This window comes from Diabrotica undecimpunctata, chromosome 6 (assembly GCF_040954645.1).
Source record: "Diabrotica undecimpunctata isolate CICGRU chromosome 6, icDiaUnde3, whole genome shotgun sequence".
Taxonomy (NCBI): domain Eukaryota; kingdom Metazoa; phylum Arthropoda; class Insecta; order Coleoptera; family Chrysomelidae; genus Diabrotica; species Diabrotica undecimpunctata.
This window is the reverse complement of record NC_092808.1, coordinates 23,720,202-23,741,836: the sequence shown is the minus strand read 5'-3', so window position 1 is coordinate 23,741,836 and position 21,635 is coordinate 23,720,202. Positions and strand designations below refer to the sequence as shown.

General features: G+C 32.3%; 1 protein-coding gene across 2 annotated transcripts in view; it reads right to left on the bottom strand.

Annotated features, from left to right (window-relative positions):
- The window catches only part of sxc (O-linked N-acetylglucosamine (GlcNAc) transferase sxc), a 70,735-nt gene that overhangs the window by 46,080 nt on the left and 3,020 nt on the right, over positions 1 to 21,635 (bottom strand). Inside the window, exons 4-5 of one of the 2 annotated variants that reach the window (XM_072534468.1) lie at positions 19,959 to 20,142; positions 19,170 to 19,238 (exon numbers count right to left, since the gene is read on the bottom strand). In XM_072534468.1, coding sequence (XP_072390569.1) covers positions 19,170 to 19,238; positions 19,959 to 20,142 — 253 coding nt within the window. The remainder of the gene's footprint in view (positions 1 to 19,169; positions 19,239 to 19,958; positions 20,143 to 21,635) is intronic. The other variant, XM_072534469.1, reaches the window with a different exon arrangement.

Here is a 21,635-nt window from a genome sequence, read left to right as displayed (position 1 = left end):
TCGATCATTGCTATATGATTGAAACACGTATTTATCGGAATATACGACGTTAGACCAAAAGTTGTCTTCACGGTCTATGAATTCATTACAAAATGTACTTCGTTTCCTCTTGTGATCCTCTGTCCTTCTACGTGTAGTGCGAATGCTGCCTGAACACGCTGTCTCTTCACTAGCTCTTCGTGCTGTGGCAAGAGGAGCTTCTGTCAGATAATCTACTAACACCTCATCTTGTTGCTCTGTGGAGATCTTCTGCCATCTTGAACCACCTAACCGTGCTACAGAGTGAAAATGATTCCATCTTTGCTTGATTTTCCATATGCACATACGGCTCATGTTCAAATTTGCAGCAACTTGCCTTAGTGATCGACATTCTTCGAGTTTGGCAATTGCTCTTGTTTTTTTGCGCGTCATTCAAATGCATTCTAGATATTTTGGACACGTTTAATAGATACAAATGAAGGTGTAAACTATTCAGTGACCGCAGCTGTATATAAATAAGTCCATTTCACAATTTTTTCCCGAACATTTAAACTTTCTATCTTCTTACTGAATTTCGTCTCTTAATGGCTTTTAGAAGTAATCTGTTTTCGTACATTCATGGAATATGTTCATTACAATTATTTCTTAATTGACATATTGTCTAATTTAGATAACACATATCGAGCTCACTTTTTATTTCATCATATTTGATCTCATATCGTCTGTTACAACCTTTAGCTCTTTTTATAAATTTCATTTCTCATTCTTGTATTCGGCATTATTGACTTGTCCAGATCTAGCTTCAACGTATCAGGGTTTACACAGCAATTGTTATATAGAATCTGATCTAGAAGTTTTTCTGGTTTTCTTTCCTAAGTCAGCATATACGATTGAATTTGTTTATCGAATCGATTTTTCAATACCTTTACTATAATAACATTCCAGATTACATTCTAAGTATCTATTTAAAATTTCTAATTTATTCTCTTTATCAATTCAATGAGAACATTTTCATTTCATCGGTCTCGCATATACATCATTTTTGTAGTTTATCTTCAATTTGGTAGTAGTATATCAATTGTGTATAAGAGAGAATTGAAGATTGTGCATGTTTATCAAAATCATTTCCTTTATCGCAGTTTGCTTTTCATTCTCGCATTATGTAAACTATGCATATATTGCTAAGACCTGGAGAAATATATTTCCCGTGTCAATTTTGTTTAAATCTTTTCCGTTTCAGACGTAAAGGTGCATCATTTACATCTCGTCTTCTTGAAACCATAGTTGTTTCTAGTGTTTAACCTAGCTACTTATCTGGATTTTTCTCTCAGTGTAATCATTGCTTTGTATGATGAATAACATAATAACATAACAAGTTAAAGAAAAGACGGGGGATTCAGTGATGTTTCCTACAAGGATTTTTCAACCTTGTTTTGACTTGTTTTCAAGAATACTTCACAAGCAAATACTTACATCAGTGTGAAGAGCTTCTAATTAACAGATTCATCTGAACCTGTGACACTGGCTGTAAAAGTGAATTATTGTGGTTTTCTAGTTGTTGATAGCCGATGAGCTCTGGTTAATAACCACGCGACAATTTCTTGAATTACTGTATGTTTTAATTAGAGAACAAAATAATGTGTAATTGATTCAGTAACAGTTCAAGAAATGTATGTAAACAATAGCAATGCCCATTTACAGATTTCTAAATAAATGACAATAACGCAACATTAGGAAAGTTTGTCTTCGAATTATTTAAAGAGTTTTTTCTGTTTATAGTTGGAAATATTGGTCCCTTTTTTCTTCTGTTCTATTTGCTCTACTACATTGGAAATACTGATTCCGAATAGATTATAACGCTAATGCCCGAACTCAAACTCCAATGTTTATATGGATTTAAACTCGTCGAACATATATCTGTTGATAAAATCACAAAAAAGAACGTCACCAAATCAAATATGACAAATATTTGTGTCTGTAGTAATAAAAACTTAATTGAGCGAAATAAAATCTAATAATCTTACGGATTTTTCCAAAACATTTATACAATGGAAGGTTTCCTATAAATAAAATATACCCGACGGAAAATATTTGATTATCACGCGATACTTTACTTTTAATTATAAATGTCATCAAAAATTTCCGACCTAACAGCGACACAACAAAAATATAATAATTATTGTTCACTTTTGTTTTTATGATTCTACTTCCGCTAACGTTAATGATCAACCGGAGTGATATGTTTATTAATTCATTATTCAAAGTTAGGTATTAAAAGAATTAATTAGTAATTCTGTCCTGTTTCTAATTAATTTTCTAGAGTTGCCTGACAAAGTTCGAGGTCAACACATTAAAACCGAATTTGCAATGTGTAATGTGCACTTTAATAGCGAATCTAAGAGGTTCGAATACTGTTGAGACGGAGAAGCGTCCTATTAGTTTAAAATTTCTAAATGGACCTGCAACATATATAGGATCTTTAATTAAACGCTTCCTATCTTTAAATTTAAATGAAACAAATTGTGTGTGAGATATCAACGACATTTTTTGTTCATTCGAAAGGCCTCTCGCTCTCGATGCCATTCTGAATATCTGATGGTCAAATAAGTAACCTGCTTCGCCGATTAGGGCGCTGAGATTTCAAAAAAAAACATTTGTTCTAGAAAGCTTAACCTTTTATAGGCATACATGTCAAATTTTAGCACGATGCAGCCATTATTATATTTTTAATAGCTGCATAAATTTGACATATTTGGATAAACGGCGCACATGGAGAAAAACGATTTTCGATCATAACTATGATAAAGTGAAGGCGCGTGAATTTGCAGAGGCCACAAGAGTTAGGTAGTATATAAATAGCGCACTAGTCATATTTTGAACGAAGGATCAATGGGTCGGAAAGGTTATGACCACTGAATTTTGGGATTGCAAAGGGATAATTTTAATTGACTATCTTGAAAAACGTAAAATTATCAATAGCCAATATTATTCTGTATTATCGGACAAATTGAAGCAGGAACTCAGTGAGAAACGACCCCATGTGCACAAGAAAGCGTTATTTCTCCAACACAATGCACTTGACGCCCAAGAGCGCTATGACAATGGCAAAAATTCACGAGTTTAGCGTCGAATTGCTTTCTCATCCGGCTTATTCTTCTGATTTGGTCCCCTCCGACTAATGTGTTCCAAAATCTGAAGAGATGGCTCATAAATAATTTAAATAAAAAAAATTTACTCGAACGAAGGGATAATAATTGACGAAACGCCTATTTTCACTAACGAAACAGGAGCTTCCAGACTCGTATTATTCGGACGGTACAAAGAAATTGAAAAATTGCTGGAATCGTTGTATTGAGCTATAAAGAGACTATATTGAATAAAATGAAATAAAATTCTGGAAAAAACTGTTTTTTCTTATCAAACCACCTATAGCGCTCGCCGTTGATGGTCTCATTCAGCGAATATATGTCCTTATCTATGGTCGTTACAACGCAAAATTACAGGCCCTAGTTACAACGCAAAATTTGCCAAATTGTGGTTTGTGAAAAGCTGAGTTACGTTTCATAGACGTACAGGTGTTGTTTGATTGTTTAGTGAAGCAGTGGACTCAAATGTATCCAGAACAATGCGAATAGACTCCTTATTAGGACAATTATGACGACCGTAAAATAAGCGAAGCGTGCGGAACGTTGCCCGAACAAAAAATACCCTTTTGATAAAACGATGTTATCATTTAAACCTGTCGTTGTGCGCTATAACCACCCATAGTGATTTGGCAAAACAGAATAAATAAGTGACAGATAATTTGACAGATGTGCCAACTGTCAAGATATGGCTATATATCTTGAGCAACGATAGGAGAAAAAAAATCAAAAACCTACGTTATGCTGATGACACTAGTTATATTAGCGTCATCACCAGAAGAACTGGAACAAATTATGAATAGGCTAGGCATGGTCAGTACGGAATATGGTTTGAAAATAAATATGAATAGACAGAATCGGAAACAACCAAGCAGAGATAAGAAACATGGCAGGTTACGAAGTGGTCAGGCAATTTAATTACTTAGGCTCCGTTATTACTAACAGTGGAGGATGCGAAGACGAGATCCGTCGACGCATCCCAATGGCCAGATCGGCAACAGCCAAACTCACAAAAATTTGGAAGAACACTAACATCACAAAAAACACAAAATTACGCCTTGTTCAAGCATTGATATTTCCTATGCCACCTATGCTTCAGAAACTTGGACAATAAAAAAATCCGATTCAAAGCGTATAATGACATTTGAAATGTGGGTCTACCGTAGAATGTTGCGCATACCAGGGACCGCCCATCGCACAAACAACTCAATTCTAGCAGAACTTAACATAAAAACAAGACATCATCACAACTATCAACCAAAATATACTGAGATATTTTGGACATATAACTAGAAGAAGAGAAGGCATGTAGCGAATGACAGTTGAAGGTAACATAGCGGGTAAAAGATCCAGAAGAAGATCTCCAGTACGATGGTCGGACCAAATAAAGGAGATGACTGGTTACTCATTCTCCGAAGCAAAACAGCACGCACAGGAGAGGGATAATTGGACAGAATTAGTCAAACAAAATTACATGACGCCACTACATCCTTACGAAGGAGAAAAGATAGAGGAGGAGAATGATAGATATACCGCAGAGTAAGTGAAAAAACAAGTCAATAGCCAGAATATCGGGATACCTGAGGGATAACAGAAATGAAAGTATTAAGAACCATATGAGGAATTTCTCTCAGAGATAGAATGGGGAATGAGGATACATGAAGAGATACCGGAATCCAGGATGTGGTGAGATGGAGACGAGCACAACGCCGCAAATGGAGAGATCATGCCGACAGATTGGACCCAGCTCGAATCGCGAAATGCGCATAAACTCGTAAGCCCAATACAAAAAGCTGGACAGCTGGACATAAACAACGCTATAGTAAACCTTCGAAAAAATAAAATTTCCTGGCATATCTTCAATTATCGAGCGGTTTAAGAACGAGTTGTAGAACAAAGACAAAATGGACTGTTTTATACAGTTAGATGGACCTCCACCATAAGAAAAACTTCAGTTTTGAATACCGTTGTCTATTTTTATGAATAGATATATTATTTTTGTGTTACATTACTAGAATCTTCAATGTATTAAGTATGATATTGCGAGGAAAATTGTACAGCCAAATGCGAGTAAGGCGCAGAATATCATCAATTAAAGAGGGTCTGCATAGACATGGTTGTTTCAAATCTTCAATGGAGCTTAAAGAAGGTGTGATGATTTTAGGGCTTTTGGTTAATAGGGCTATGGATGGTTTAAAATTGCTTAACCCTTAAAAATATTAGTTTAGAAGAAATTACAATTTATCAAAAATAAAAAACTGTTAGCATGCTAAATTTTGGATCATATTTACATTTACTCATTTCCATTTACAATAAACTAAATAATATACCTTAAGCTACAAAACGAGAATATCTGTAAGGATAAAAGCAGCATTAATCTCCGAACATAAATGTATTATTTATACAAGTAGAGCAAGTTGGTCTGGAGCATTGCAGGTAGACTATTTGTTGAATTATTGCAAAAAAACGTTCTTCGCCTTTATCTAATACCAAATTAGCATTTTCGTTAAGCATATTTGCTTCTCATTTACCAAGAATGCGAACGATAGTTCTCCGAAGCTCGCGAAGTATACGTGGAATTGGTAAACGTCACTCCAAATGATCACGAACCAATTGCGCTGCCAAATTCTTAGCGAACACAGATTTCAGTGGTACTTCCTCATTGCGTTTAAAACATTGGTGTAAAATATAAGAGTTAACCGTAGAAATGTCCAGTACACGAAAAAATATTTTTTAACACAACAGTACGGTCTCACACCATAACTTAAAACTACATTATATTTGTAGTTAAAAAATACGTCACAGAACAATTAAGAAAAAATAGATAAAGTTACGTATTACGGGGCGCATTTGTTAGTAAATACTGTGAAATTTTAAATCAAATCAGTCTCACAGACTACAGGTTACGGGTTAAGATCAAATTCTAGCTCTTTTGTGTAATTCAATGACGCAATAAATAAAAACGATGTAAAAATAAATCGACAAAGTTTCAATTATTATTTTTATAGTCTTCCTTCCAACTACAATTTGGTGAGATTCTTTTTTGGTAAATAAAAACAATGAAAGGTCATGGTTATCTAAGTATCTACTACTTTAATTTACTGATAAAAGTCTATCAAGGGTATTAAGCCTTAAAAATATAAAAGAAGTGAACAAAACATGATACTATTTACCTACTCCCATACCAAAATTTTTCTTTGTGTAAACCAATTTGAAAATCATGCTGTTATAAACTTTTTAATCTACGTTGGGTAAATATCACAATATTATTAATATATTATCTTCTCATTTATGGTTAGTTGACAAAATCTGTAATCTAAACCCGTTCCCCCAGTGTGACAAAGATACGAGCAGCCCTTGCATCTCTTTCTAATGGACATTGTTTATCCAGCACGTGACCTTCGCACTGGAGATTATTTGGTAATGGGAAGGTCACGTGGTCGATAAGCATCATTTTTCTCTGTCGCACTGGGGGAACGGGTCTATATTGCAGCGCTCGGTCTAAGTATTATATGTCTATAAACCTAACTTAGCCGAACCTAACCTAATTCTCTATTTGTTAACGATGTATATTAGTGCTATTATTTCCTTTATACAGAGGATGTTCATAGACTGTTAACAAAAATACTGATCTGCTCTAGCAAAAACCTTTTAATGAAAAAGTTTAAATTCACCAATGAACCTTAGTACAAATATATAGAAAGAACGAAGTTATAAATGCAAATTACTTTTTACTAGGTTTTATATTATAAAGTCATGATAATGATTTTCTAAATGAATAATAAATACCTGCTCTTTGCACTTCTGAATTTAAAAATGTGGAAGGTTTTGACATAGAAATGATGAAGTGTACCTAATATTTATCCTGTAGATAAGTAATTCTGTATTCTGTAAGATTTCGACAAAATAGTTACTGGTATAGACGAATAAAAACCATTTTGATCTACAGAGCCCTGCATAGTCAATTTCCTGACTGATTTCCAGATCAAACGGAAAAAAACAATATACAAAAACATGGTTTCCGGTATTTACTATTTAGATACAAAAGTAATGACCGTTAAATGTTATATTTTGTATTCAAACCGCCGATAACTTTCTTCAATACGGGACACCACTTATTTGAACTGATAGAACTGGAGTTTTCAAAGAATTATTGATTCGCGCGGAGGGTGTCAAATTCCTCTTGAATTCTTATTTTCAATTGTTCAACATCACGCAATGAGGCATCAATAACAGTTTATTTTTGAGTGGTGCTCGAACAGAAAAATCGCACGCCGCAAAGTCTGGTGACTGTGCTAGCCTCTAGATTCTTTCGCTTCTTCTTATCCAGATGACAATCTCAACATTTGGATATTTAAATACTGACATCTATTCCAAAGTTGGCGGAATGTCGTCTTCTTGCAAATATTGAATATTTGTTAACTCCGGGTTATTTTTCAGTTTGCCATTTAAATTTGTAAGCAGCTACAAACAATTTTCTGCATTCACACAAAAAAAATGATCAAGAAGAGCACTATTATGAATTTCAACCCACACTGTTACTCCCGATTCAACTCTTGGGTAATGAGATTTCTCAGATGCCCAGTAAACGGTGCCAGCTGTCGGTTAATCCGTCCAATACGATATACGATGGCCCAGAATTCAAGACAAGGAAACTTGAAACTAGAAGAATGTAGTAGATGTAGATGTATAAAAAACTTGTATTATGCATTATAAAAACTTAGGTTTCAAAATTTTGTTGGAGGAACGGAAAACGCTGAAAGAGGCGTATGTAGCACTAAAAGAATCAGCTACAAAAATAGGTTTAATAATAAACATCGACAAAACGAAGTAACGAAGTCGTTAACGAATTTGTATACCTGGGAGCGCTCGTCAACACTGAAAATAATACGACCGCAGAGTTGCACGGCTAACAGGTGCTATTTTGGGCTCAATCTCCTTCTTCAGTCCTCAATTACATCGATAAATATGACTCTAACAAAAAGTAATGAAAACGTGTTAAAATTGTTTCGAAAAAGTACTAAGGTGCATCTATGGAGCGGTGAATGACAAAGGAGTGTGTAGAAGACGATACAACTTTATAGACTATCCCAGAAACCAAGTCCCGTAAAATATTTTAAGACAGGACGTTAGAGGTTCTTGGCCATGTAAAGCTGATGGAACAAAATTACCCAACTAGAAAGACGCTACTTGATTGGTCACGCACTGGTCAGAGAAGAAGAGGAAGACCCAGAACAAAGTTCCTTGATAACATCGATGAAGACATGAGAAATATGGGAATACTTGGTTGGCGTAGGAAGGAGATAGATAGGGACGACTGGAAAGAAATTTTTTAGGAGGTTAGCACCCACACATGATTGTAAAGCCATAATGATGATGATTGTGATTGGTTGAAGTACGGCCATATTTACACACGAAAAATATACCTTATTGAATTCGGAGAATGAAAACTCACTTTTCATTTATTATTCATGTTAGACTGGAAATTTTGCTCCCTAATTTTTATATTTTCTCTTTTTATATTTTTATCCAATAAATTTTTCAATTTCCAATATCAAATATAAAAAAATTATGGAATTAATTATTATTATATTTCAAATACCAAATATAAGAAATGTTGTGTGGAGTAAATTTCAGTCTTATTTCGTATGCTTTAAGTTAATGATGACGTATGGGTAAAGAACCATGGACTCAACTGTAGATAAGTTGAACGTCGTTTTTTACTACAATGCATCTTAATGCCCTTTGATCTGGTTCGAATATTTTATGTGTTCCTACATTTCTAGGTTTTGTGCTGACCAAATGAGAGGTTTTGTATCTTCTAATTGTATGTCTTACACTATACCGTGACAACTGCAACTAATTGAAGAGGTGGATTCCAAAAGGGCTTAAGTAATTTTTTTCCCATTTTGGGGTTTTAGTTGGATCTGATTCTAGAGCATCATTTCTAACATTAAAAAAAACCATTCATGCCATAACAGCTAAGTCAAGTATACTATACAGATTACAAATCAGTAATGTTTTCCAAAAGTGCTTTAGTCATGCCTTGTTCTTATCCAAACAGGCTTAAGTCAGCTGTTGAGTGTTTGCGCATGCGCGATTTCAGCTGTCAGCACCTATTTGCTGTGAGTTTTTGGTTATGTTGACTGTTTGAGGTGAAACAAGAATAATCGAAAACGTTATAAGTATAAAATGAGTTTAGATTCTGTAACAAGTGATTTTTCAGTATCTGTAAACGACATTAATAGTGCCAAGAAGAGGAAGCGAGAGAAAAATGAAGACCTGTAGGACAAAAATCTGAACAAATTCGCAAGAAATAGTAAACAAGCTCATCCAGATCCTCGCATTGTTTGTGCTCATAAAGGTGATGTTTGTAAGACATATCTTACTTTTGTATTGATGGAAGATACACAAGATTCTACTAATACTTTTGTCTACACATGGACTGAAAACCAGAGTGGGCGAGGCTCCAATGAAGTAGTTTCAGCTCTGTATAACTTTTTGGGATTTTGAAAGACAAATTTTAAAATGTTCCAGCGAAATCATTGACACTTCAATAGTTTTCTGATGCTTGCAGTGGACAAAATAAAAATCAAAATGTTTTGGGTTTCCTACTTAGTTATGTGAAGACTTGAGCGTTTAGTGATATTCAGCATTGCTTTCCAATCAGGGGACAAAGCTATATGCCTCCTGATAGAGTATTTGGACGTTTTGAAAAAATATTTATAAGAAAAGAAACAATAGTTAAACCAGAGGAGTACTATAAAGTGTTTGCATCTTCAGCTATAGTTAAAGTTTTAGGAAAAGACTGGGAACTTTTTGATTTCATGGATGCTGCAAAAACGAGTTTTATTGAAGAAGCTCCCTTTTTTGATGCGTGAACGAGTTTTTTCATTTTCAAATAAAAGCTAAAAATACCTACTGTGGTGATTCTAGTACTTTTAAATTTATAAAAAAAAGGATGCAATTTGCTGGAAGTGTACAGTACAGTGAAGTCTGTGCCATTAGTGAATTATGTAAGTGAAAAGAAGAAAAAAGATGTGGAAAACCTTCTCAAATTTATTTCGTTATCTGAAAGTTCAAAAGACTTTTAAAATACTGCACTTACCAATGTGCAAAATGGTCCAACGATAATAATACTGTAGTGTACGATGAACTAGAGCCTTTTATTTGAAAGATTTTTCAACTTTACTTTTCAAATTTTGACAAAAATGTGAATAATTGATTTTTATGAATAAAAATTAATTTTTAATTACTTACTTAGATAGTTGTTATTACTAACATCTTAAAGACAAGCTCTGATTATCAATAAACTTACAAATGAATAATAAAACTTCTTAAAAACCATGATTTTGTGTTCAAATCTTATTTTCAATTGTCTTGAAACAAGAAATTGAACCTGCAAATTACATGACCGATTCTATTCCAAAGTAACATTTAATTATATTTTTAAACAATAAACATAGAAAAAATTCGTTCCTGAAAAATTTACTTTTTTGACTTAAAACCCTTTGGAATCCACCTCTTTAATTCGCGATTTTTGCATTGGATTTTCCAGAATTAAAAAAAATGTAATGATGATTGAACAAATGTTCTCATTGATAACTTTATCTCTACATATTTTAAAACTAACCAACCGCAATAGGCTTTATAATATCACAAAATACATTTGACATTATTTGATAATTGTTTTGATTTCATTTTGCCACAACTAACTCTGGTTTTATGATAATTATGTAAAATCAACGTATGTTGATAAACTGCATGAAAAGTCACGATTTAGCGATTTTTTTCTTATTGTTGGAAATAAATAAAAAAAAATCCACAAGAGTAGGTAATATTTTTAATAAACATTATTAAAAAATGGCAAAATAGTTAATATGGGAACTTATTAAAATATGTAGATTATGATTTGTTTATGGTAATCACCATAAACTGTAAATTCCAAAGGTGGACCAAGTGTAATGGGAAGGCGTAGTACTTTTAAGAACTAAAAACGAATGTGGGTATCTAGTGACTGAAAAACTAAATTCAGACATAAAAATAAGAATCTGGTGAGATTGTAGGTATAAATCCAGCTTTTAAAAACATTACACTTTTTAGTTTTTAAAGAATTTACATATAAATACAAATATAAAGACAGTCTAATCTAGACTAGAAATTTAAACTTTTGAAACAGACAAAAGTAGATAAGAGAAAAAGGTGACATTGTCTTTTTATTTGATCATTAACTAGTCATTTGTGAAATATTAGTTTTATACGAAACGAAACCAAATGTATTTTGACAACAGCTTTTGATCTACAAGAAAAAATGTTAACAAATATCAATTCAAAGGATTACTACTTTAAAGGTTAGTCAAAATTTTATCGATAGCTGTAATTTTGTGTTAAATTTATAAAATATTTACACATGGTCAACATGCAAATAAGTTTTTAACCCTACGCATGTCAATTTATACAGGCTAAAACATAAAGGGTAAACAGTACTCAAAAATATACGAATCAATATAATATCTGCTTCCAAAAATTTCCAAAGCAATTGCTGTTTATTGGAATGTTATACTTTAATAATCATTTAAGTAAAATCACATTTTGTTCATCAGCTTCTGAATTTAATTTAATACCCTGAGCTAACGTAAACTTCACATTGAAAAGGTTAATTTCAAAATACAGCGACGTATAAAAGGGGAGTTTTAGATGTTGAAATTATTAGATGACATTTGTTAGAGAGAAATTAAACCACCAACACCCAAGAACGAATGTATTCTGTTTTTATTTGTCTGTCCAATAGTTCATTTCTCTTCGCCATTTTTCTTCACATTATATCGACTTAATAATACCAACAGTTTAATTGTTTGTCCCTTTTGTTAACACTATGTTCTTTATGTTAATTGTTTTTATAGATACGTATCTTCATGGGATTTTTCCAAATATGTATCCGCATTTTTCCTCAGTGGAAATATACCAGATGTCTTGTCTGCTCTGTGTCTGCACAATACATTGTATCTTATCTTGGCCCATTATTAAAAAACGACTCAAAGTAGGCAGCTCAAATTTTGTATGAAACATCGTGATGAAACTTAGTTATATTGCTATGAGCCCGAAACGAAAAACCAATCAATGGTGTTGCAAGACGAGCCAAAGCCAACAAAGTGGTAAACAAATGGTTGAGAGTTTTTTGGAAAAAAGGGACATGCTGCCACAATTTTGTTAGAGAATGGTAGAACCGCCAATACTAAATGGTATACAATCATTTGTTTGTCTGAAGTAATTGATGAACTCCGCCACAACCACCGGAATCGTCGCATCCTTTTGCATCAAAACAATGCCAGCTCTCACACGACTCTTATAAGATAAAGGTGAAAAACAACGATATGGTGGGTCATCCTGCGTACAGTCCTGACTTAACACCGTGTGATTTCTTTGCTTTTCCGAGAATTAACAACAATCCAAGCGGTAAACTTTTAAGATGGCAGATGCGGAGGTCGAATCATATAAAACTCTCATTTTTGAGATACCTATTTCGGGCTGGGCATAAATACTTTGCCGATTGATTTGTTCTGGAATTCAAAAGTGTATTTATCTTAAAGGCGAATATTTTGGAAAATAATTAAGCCGATTTTTCCCAAAAATATGTTTTCCTTCTATTATTTGTGAAAAACTTTCTCTCTGTTCTCCTCATATTTAACATGAAGCTTTGTCTCTATAATGCAGTAACTCCAGTTCCTTTTCCTTAGTTTTTTTCTGGCATTTCCGTGGCACCGGAAAATGATAGGTACGTGTGACAGTAGAACAACGAACGAAGATGATTCACGCCGACCATTCTTCGTCAAAAACGCATGGAAATATCAAAAAAATTAGTAATTTGAAGACTGAAGCTTTATAAAGTATATCTAGAGGAGTAGGTCTTATGCAGCTATTAATGAGCATGCTCGTTTCGTTCAGGCAGGCGTTTACTTTCTTGGTGTGCGCAGATCTCTTCCATACCAGGCATGCGTATTCCGCCGGGTTGGCGCCCCATTTACTATTGCTAAATTTCTTACATATCCACCTTCTTTCGTGTTTTTTTCGCAATGAATCTGTATGTTAAAGGTCTTGTGTAACTACGATGTATGTAGGTTTTTCGGTGTGCTCTAGCGCGATGTTATTTCGGGTGATGTTGAGTTGAGTTTTAGTTTTATTTGGTCTTAGCAAATTTTATTTATAATAATCAGACATACAGCTTAGCTTCCAACTTTCGTTCCACCTCTACAAAGCATGAACTTTGGGCTGTGAGTTTCAAGTCGTCTCTGTACATGAAAATTTTGCTGTAGACAGCAAATTTTATTCACGTTATTCGTCAGATCTTATGCCCGCGACTTCGATATGTTTCTACAGTGAAATCTACATCACAAGCAATAAGATTTGTAGCGGTTGAAATTTTTAAAGAGAAGGGGGCACGCATCCTGAAATTTCCGAGGGAAGAACGCTTCCAGCACCGTTTGGAACAATGGAAAGTTGGCACTGAGTGTTGTAAGGGTAGCGGTGGGGTGTATATTGAAAGTCTTGATAATAAATACGTATTGGATCAAAATAAAATGTTTTACAGTTCAGTCTATTTATTTAATAGTCACATCCAGTTAAGTCTTTAATTAAATAAAAAGTTTGATTGCAGAATTCAGAACGGCTACGTTACTAATTGATCGATATTGACTGATTAATTATCATGGACTGGGTTGACGCAAGTTAAATTTTGTAGTTGTATAATTTAAAAGGTTTTTAAAAACATGACTGGGGATATCACTGGGGCACATCACTGTTATAATTTGCATCCTACATTCCCAATGTGAAAATTACTCATAATGTAGTTCAAAATATATTGACTACCTGGCTAATTATTTTCTTCAAAAATGTAAAAATCAAATAAGATCATATGACGCCAAAAGCGATAAAAACAGTCAATAATTACTATCTTTGAAAAAAAAATAAGTGTATTTATCGACTGTTTAACCTGAAAAGACAACTAAAATATGGGAGAATATTGATCAACCGTATGTGCATTTTTGTTGAATATTTTATTAGCTATATTCTTAAAAAATAATACAAAAAAGGTGCAAATTAAAACAAAAAGTTTATGTAAATAATATTATTATACCCTGAAGGTTTTAAGTGCAAAAATACATTTAAACAGATTAAGAATACGAGGAAAATGTTTCTATTTTGAAATAAAAACCAAACGGAAACGATTACAGTTTTTTAATATTATTTATTACGACCATCGACAGTTTAACTATATGTTAACTTGGAAAACATTTTTATGTATTTTGTTTATTTCTTAACAACCATTTTTGTTAATATCTCATAAAAATAACTGACGTTCTGACTTATTCTAAGAGTCATAAACTTTAATCATCACGATTCTATATTACACATTTTTTGTTATTACTAATAGCACGATTCGGTTTGCCATTTTCAGACCAGAACATGCTCAAAATACGACAAACCCTCTTTTTTGATACTTTTTCCATGTTTTAAGCACATAACCTGATTTAAATCTGGCAAATTTATATCGATTTGTGTTCCCCCCTTTTATTCGAGTGGTGATTATAATTTAAATATTTTCAAGCCCAAAAACAATCTGATTTTTTTCAGTTTTTTTTTTTGATCAAAATTGAGCTCTGGAAAAATATTTGAATTTTTCAAAGAATTTTTAGGTGACGTAGGTAATCTTTGGCAAACTTCTAAATAATTGTTTTTCGTTTTTTTTCTGGTCTTTTAAATGGCGGGGTTAGATTTGCCATTTTCTCTCCGTAACATACTTAAAATTCTAAAAAAAAATCCCTTTTTGGTATTTTCCTCCATCTTTTTACACATAAACTCAACTGCAGGTCAATAAAAATCGAATTTTTGTTATTTTTTCTTTATTTCTAATAGCGGGAATGGGTTTGCCATTTTCAGACCAGAACATGCTCAAAATATGACAAATCCTCTTTTTTTGATATTTTTCACATGTTTTTAACACATAACCTTAACTACTTACGGCTAAAGTTTTTCATACGATATTTGTTCATCTTACACGTGTCTACCGATTTCCCAATCGGAATTACCATTTTTGTATCACCTTTTTCGTATTTATAAATTAAGGTAATTGAAAATTACCTTGAAGTTAAGAGTTTAATACATATTAAAAAAAAAAGTGGTATAAAAATTTTTAAATGTTAAATAATATTTGGTGTTTTTTAATCTGGTATTGGAAACAATAATCAGAAATAGCCGAGTTAAAACGACCGGATCCACCTTCAACAATGAACATCAATGTCTGGCCTTCACTGATGATCTTACTATTCTAACGAAAACAAGAAAGTAATTACAAAATGTATTAAAAAATTAGAAAAAGGGGCAAAATATTTTGACCTAGAAATAAACCAGGAAAAGTCATATGATACTCGAAACCCAGAGCAAAAAGAAGAAGGGCAGTTTACTTTCATATCTAATGAATCAAGTGAATATAATTTTGAGAGAGGGGTCAATTTTACTTACCTGGGGGTTACTGCTAAAGAGAAAGGTCAGGAAGAATGGGAACTGAAGGGCAGATTGGCAAAGGGAAATAAAAAGATGCAGAAAAATTGGAAAGATTGGAAAGGAAAATGCTCAAAGCTATATATGGAGGCAAAAACATGGTGGAAGGTTGGGTGAAACGAATAAACAGGGAGCTAGAGGAACTGTATAACGAACCAAGCATCACTCACTTCATAAAAGCACAGAAAGTGAGATGGATGGGGCACGTGATGAGAATGGAAAGGAAGAGGATGCCAAAGAAGATTCTATAATAGGGCCCAATCACGAAAAGAAGGAAAGGACGACCCAGACAAAGATGGTTTGATAGTGTATAGGTAGATCTCAGAAAAGAGGCAAGGAGCATGATTGGACAAGAAGCCACCCCAGTCGATACAAGTTTTGTAATATATAAGTATAATATCAATTGTATTTTAGCCCTAGGCCTTAAAATGGAAGGTTGAGCTTTGTAAATAAAAAATATTTTTAAAATTGAATATAATAATTTTACTATTTTTTTAGATTTAATAATAAAAGTTTAACTCAAAATAACAAATTATGACCAGTTTTGATAATTTTAATAATAATACCGATTCGAGCACGGAAAGTTTAACGAATTTGTCCTCCTAAGCCATATATTTGGCCATTTAATTCAACAAAGCGATAGCAGCTTTTGCTAAAAGATTTAAACTGTTACACATTTCGTACATCCCAAAGGAGAGAAAACGATATTATTAAATCGTTTTCGTTCATGACCACCAAAGTAGGTGGCACCTCTGTACGCTAACCGCTGCAGTGGTAAAGATTTAGAAGACATTTTCCAAGTTTCAATCGTCAAAAAATGAAATGTTGACATGTTGTATAATACATAGTTATACTTAATGCATGCATTTATTTTGAACTTTATGGATATCAATAAAGTTTTAATTGGGTCAAGACAAATAAATATTAAGAACTAAAAATATTATGTCGAATACAAACCTAATTCACGTACAGTGGTATTTTGCGCGATGCTTGTGACTGTGCCAATGAATTTTGAACTGTAGGTACCTGTTCTCACATTGCCACAATTATTTATTATTTAAGCAATGCAGGTATAAGTCAAAAATTAAAAATGATTAGACCAGCAAAAATACGTTCAGACTTATGTATCACATTTGATACTGACCTCGTAATAAACGAAGATAGTGATGAAGACTAAAACTATTATGTAATGTGATTTTGAATATTTTTCACTAAAATCATATTTCATTATTAATAGAAATTAAAAAAAAAAAGGCCAAATATGAAATTAAATATAAATATTTTATTAATTTAATCCATAAATGATAATCATGACTTGAATAAAGAGCGAGAAGAAACAAAAATCGTTATTTGTTATATTTAAATGAGGTTACATGCTTCAAATATGAAAAAAAAATCACTGAAAAATGCAGTTTTTTTGAATTCAGATTATGTTTCAGTGTGGAAATGGCCAGCATTACCCTGCTATTAGAAAAAACGGAAATATATGAAAAACCAATTCTTTATTCAGATGAAGTTGAGGTTACATGCTAAAAAAATGGGAAAAATATTCAAAAAATAGGGTTTTCGTATTTTGAGCATGTTCTGGTCTGAAAATGGCAAACCTGATCGCTCTTTTAAAAATAAAAAAAATCGTTATTTATTGGCATACATTTGAGTTTATGTGCTAAAACCATGGGAAAACAGCAAAAAAATGGAATTTTTCGAAGTTTGAGGATTTTCCAGAGTGAAAATGGAATATCTAACCCCGCCAGTCAAAAGAACGAAAAAAAAACAATATTTATTTAAAAGTTCGCTAAAAATTACCTACATCACCTAAATTTTTTTTGAAAATTTCAAATATTCCTGAGCTCAATTTTGATCCAAAAAATCTGAAAAAAATCAGAGGATTTTTGGGTATTAAAATAAATGTTGGTGAATTTTTTCAAATTTTTTAAAGCATAGGATCACTCAGGAAAAATGTTTGTTGAAAAAATACATTTTTTGCAATAGGGACCCAGCGGCCACCTCGGGAGCTAAAAATTTGGCTAAAGGGCTTTCTAAATATGTACTTTCGAGTGCCCAAATAAAAATTCAGCCGAGTGCAAATTTTGCTATCTTATCCCTCAAATAGCCTTTGGCATATTTTCTGTTTTCTGACAGCAGTAAAATGTTCAAAAATGAAATATTTTATTGGCCACCCCTATTATGTTAATGTTTATATCACACAACAGAGATTTAATTGTCTTTTCAAATGATCTAGCACATGACCCCTATTCTTATTTAAAAAATCATTGAATATGTCAACACACCCAGATGAATAACGTCACTAGTTATGATATGTATGCCAAAAAATGATAATTTAAAAATAAAAATCAGTCACCTATTCTAGAAAAGTGATTTATTACTAATTTTGTCCCTCACTGTATATTATAATTTTCGGCAGACGAAACCATCACATAAGGATTTTAATTTATTTCTGAATGAAAAAAAATGTATATAAAATGTAACAATCTATTGTTCTGGAGAAAATCATTTATATTCCAAGTTACTTTTGTTCATCATTATAAAATATCACAAAAAGTATTAAATGAAAAAATTGAGGAACTTCAGCTTGTTATTAAAAGAAATATAGTTTTATTTGTTAGTCAAGTTCATATTATTAATAAAACTGTTGCATTTCTACAGAAATGTTCTCAACATACTTTACTTGTACCAATAGTTGAGTTTCCGAAATTTATAAAATTTCTATTTAGGAACAAATTAAACATATTTAAAGGTGTTAACAACACCCATTCAAATATAGCGGATGGTGTAAAGTAACTGTAGCAGTTTCAATTCATGCTGTAAATAAAAACATCTTACAAATTTCTTTTGGACTGTACTCGAATTTGAAAATGAGTACTAGTACCTGTTTAATAATGGTCATTATTGATCGGTATTCTCCTATGTACACTGTAACTATTTCCAACGCCAAGTGCTCTTCAAATTATAAAATAAAAACCCTAAATGTCAAGTTGAAAAAATATTACGCAAAATATTCAAACAGAGAATTCAAAACTGGTTGTTTTATTTCCAATAAATTAATATTACACTGTAAATGCCTTTTCAGTTATAATATTTTACAAGGATCTTAAATACAATAAATATTATTAAAAACATCAAATATGCAATAAATTAAAATGATTTATAAGAGAATGATTAAACTTTCCTAGTTGTTTTTAAGTTGGATTCTATATTGCTCTCAAATAATATCTACTGGATATAAAATTCAATTATATAAAGATAAAACAATTTAGTTAAATGCTATAATATATTTACTTTTATTTGCTAACTCTAATTACGCTATTGCTCATTTTGAATTCTCTCTATGGACTAATAGTGGCGCTAACTCTACGCTGAGCGCAATGTAGAAAATAATCAGCCAGATATATGTAATCAAATGATATGATGATTATTTCAACGAAATTATTAACACACTATGAAAAAAGACAAATGTAGATGACTTACCTTGGCTTCATCTAAACGACCTAGAGCTTTAAGAAGGTTTCCCAAATCGCTACGAACACAGTAGAGATCCTGTAAGTAAATAGAGAGAAATTAATGGACAATTATGACTATAGTACAATTAAGAATTAATCACAGAAGTAGAGAAGAAAACATGGATCTTGCTACTTCAAAAGGTCATAAGACTGCTATTCATTACATGGCACTTGACTAGTATAGTAGTATAGTTACTTGGTCAAGTACATGAACAAATTCAAGAATGTTCCATACAATAGCAGCCATTCCACCATCATTATCAGTAGAACTAAAGACCAAGTTTCGCCAGTCATTTGTTGTCATCTGTTGCCAATTTGTCCCTCCAATCTTCCCTGTATCCTCATCTACAAGTACTACTTGTGAGAGCTTGTGGTATTAACAATCACAGTGGAAATAAATTGTAAGATGGAACTGGATTGGGTCTTAGAACAAATAATTCTTCTATTTTAATATAAGTTGAAAATGTCCATGTCTTATTAGGCCATTCCATCTTCATAGAACAGATCTATGTTTATTTTGACAGACTTGTCGAATTAATGAGGCGCAACAACTTTGATACTATGACTTTGAGTGATTTACTGACTGCATGTCACTAAATCAGAAAGGGGTAGTGAAAAATTGGGCGCTTTTAGGCATTGTTGAATGGATGAACAATTCAGGAAAAAGCTAAGATACTTTCTGAAATATAACAAACAGGTGAGATGTAAAAATATGTTAAATACTAGTGTTAAGTGAATATATATATTGCATACTTACTGGTTTGTATTGTAAAGCTGTAATGTACGCTTGTACTGCTTGTTCCATATCACCAGCTGCTACCAAGGCAGCAGCCAAATTAATGTACCCATCAATGAAATCTGGCTTTAGTCTGACAGCATGCCTGTAATTTTCCAAAGCATCACTGAGTTGGCCTCTTTCTTTATACACATTTCCAAGATTACTATAAATAGGTAAAATTGGTTATTGGGGGCAATTAAAGCTCATACATACATACATTAGTGATGTAACGAATGTCATTTTTTGAACATTCGCAAATGCGAATATATGCCACCGACATTCGCGAATGTGAATATTCATTTTTTTAATTTGGCAATTTTAATTGTCTCAGGCACTGCCGGCAGTTTCATTTGCGCGAGGTGTGTAGTTAGATAAGTTCAGATAAATTTAGTAATTCAGCAATTTTCAGAACAATTATACAAATCATATACTGTATTACACTACAGTGTAGTGTACATTATATGTATCTTGTTCTGAAAATTGCTGCATTACTAAATTTATCTGAACTTATCTAACTGAAGTCGAACTGTTTATGTTTGTTTGTTTTAAACTCTTTACATAAAAACTCATAGACTATTAATTTTTAGTTTGTAGTTGAATAATTTTTAGTTTTTTCAAGATGAATGTCTAAAATCAAAAACTTCAGGATAATAACAGTTTCAAAAAATAATTTGTTTTTGTTTATTTACATTTTTTGTTTTCTAATTATATAGTTTTCTAAGCTTGTAAAATAAAGTGAGTTTTCTTAATAAAAAAACTGGGAAGTGAATGGATTTTTATTTTATTAACCTAACTGAATGCGAATATTCGTTACATCACTAACATACATACATACTTACATACATACATATATATACATATATACAGTAGACTCCCTCTATAACGAGAACTAAAATGGCAGACTAATTACCTTGTTATAAGCCGATCTCGTTATATATCAGACAACAATATTACTGTGCATACATATGAATATGTAGTTTTCTAAAACATTAACTTCGTATGTTGAAGCCATTCGGAGCAATATAAGATGCTAAATATTGTTTGAATGGCATTTTTGAAAAAAAGTTGTTTACTTTTATTGTAAATGAAATACGAGTACATTAAAACAAAAAAGAGTTGTTTACTTTTATTGTCAATGATATACATTAAAACAAAAAATCTGTACTTTAATTTTTTTCCAATTACATAATGTATAAAGCGTATTTTCCAAGATAACATAAACTATTGCTTCTGCAATTGGAAGAAGTCTGTCATTTTTGACTGCTATAAATTGTCCAGTATCATTTTATCTATTATATTTTCTAAAGAAGTGAAACAGTTGTATTTATTGTAAAGAAGTTTATTGCAGGTGGCAGTTAAGTTTATTGCGGGGCCCTTTAAAAAGGTATTTATTTATGGTCACGGCCGGGCCAAAAACGCAAAAAAACACGTTTTTCGATCGTATTTTCTCTCGTTATAACCAAATTTGCCTCGCTATAGAGGGTTATAGTTCAATAGAAATTTCACGGGACATCTAATGTACCTCGTTTTAAGCGAAACCTCGTAATAACCGTGTTCGTTATAGAGGGCGTATACTGTATATATATATATACAAAAAAAGGTAAATTTTGAGTTGAAAATGAAGACTTATTAGTAAACACAGTTATTGTCCACCCC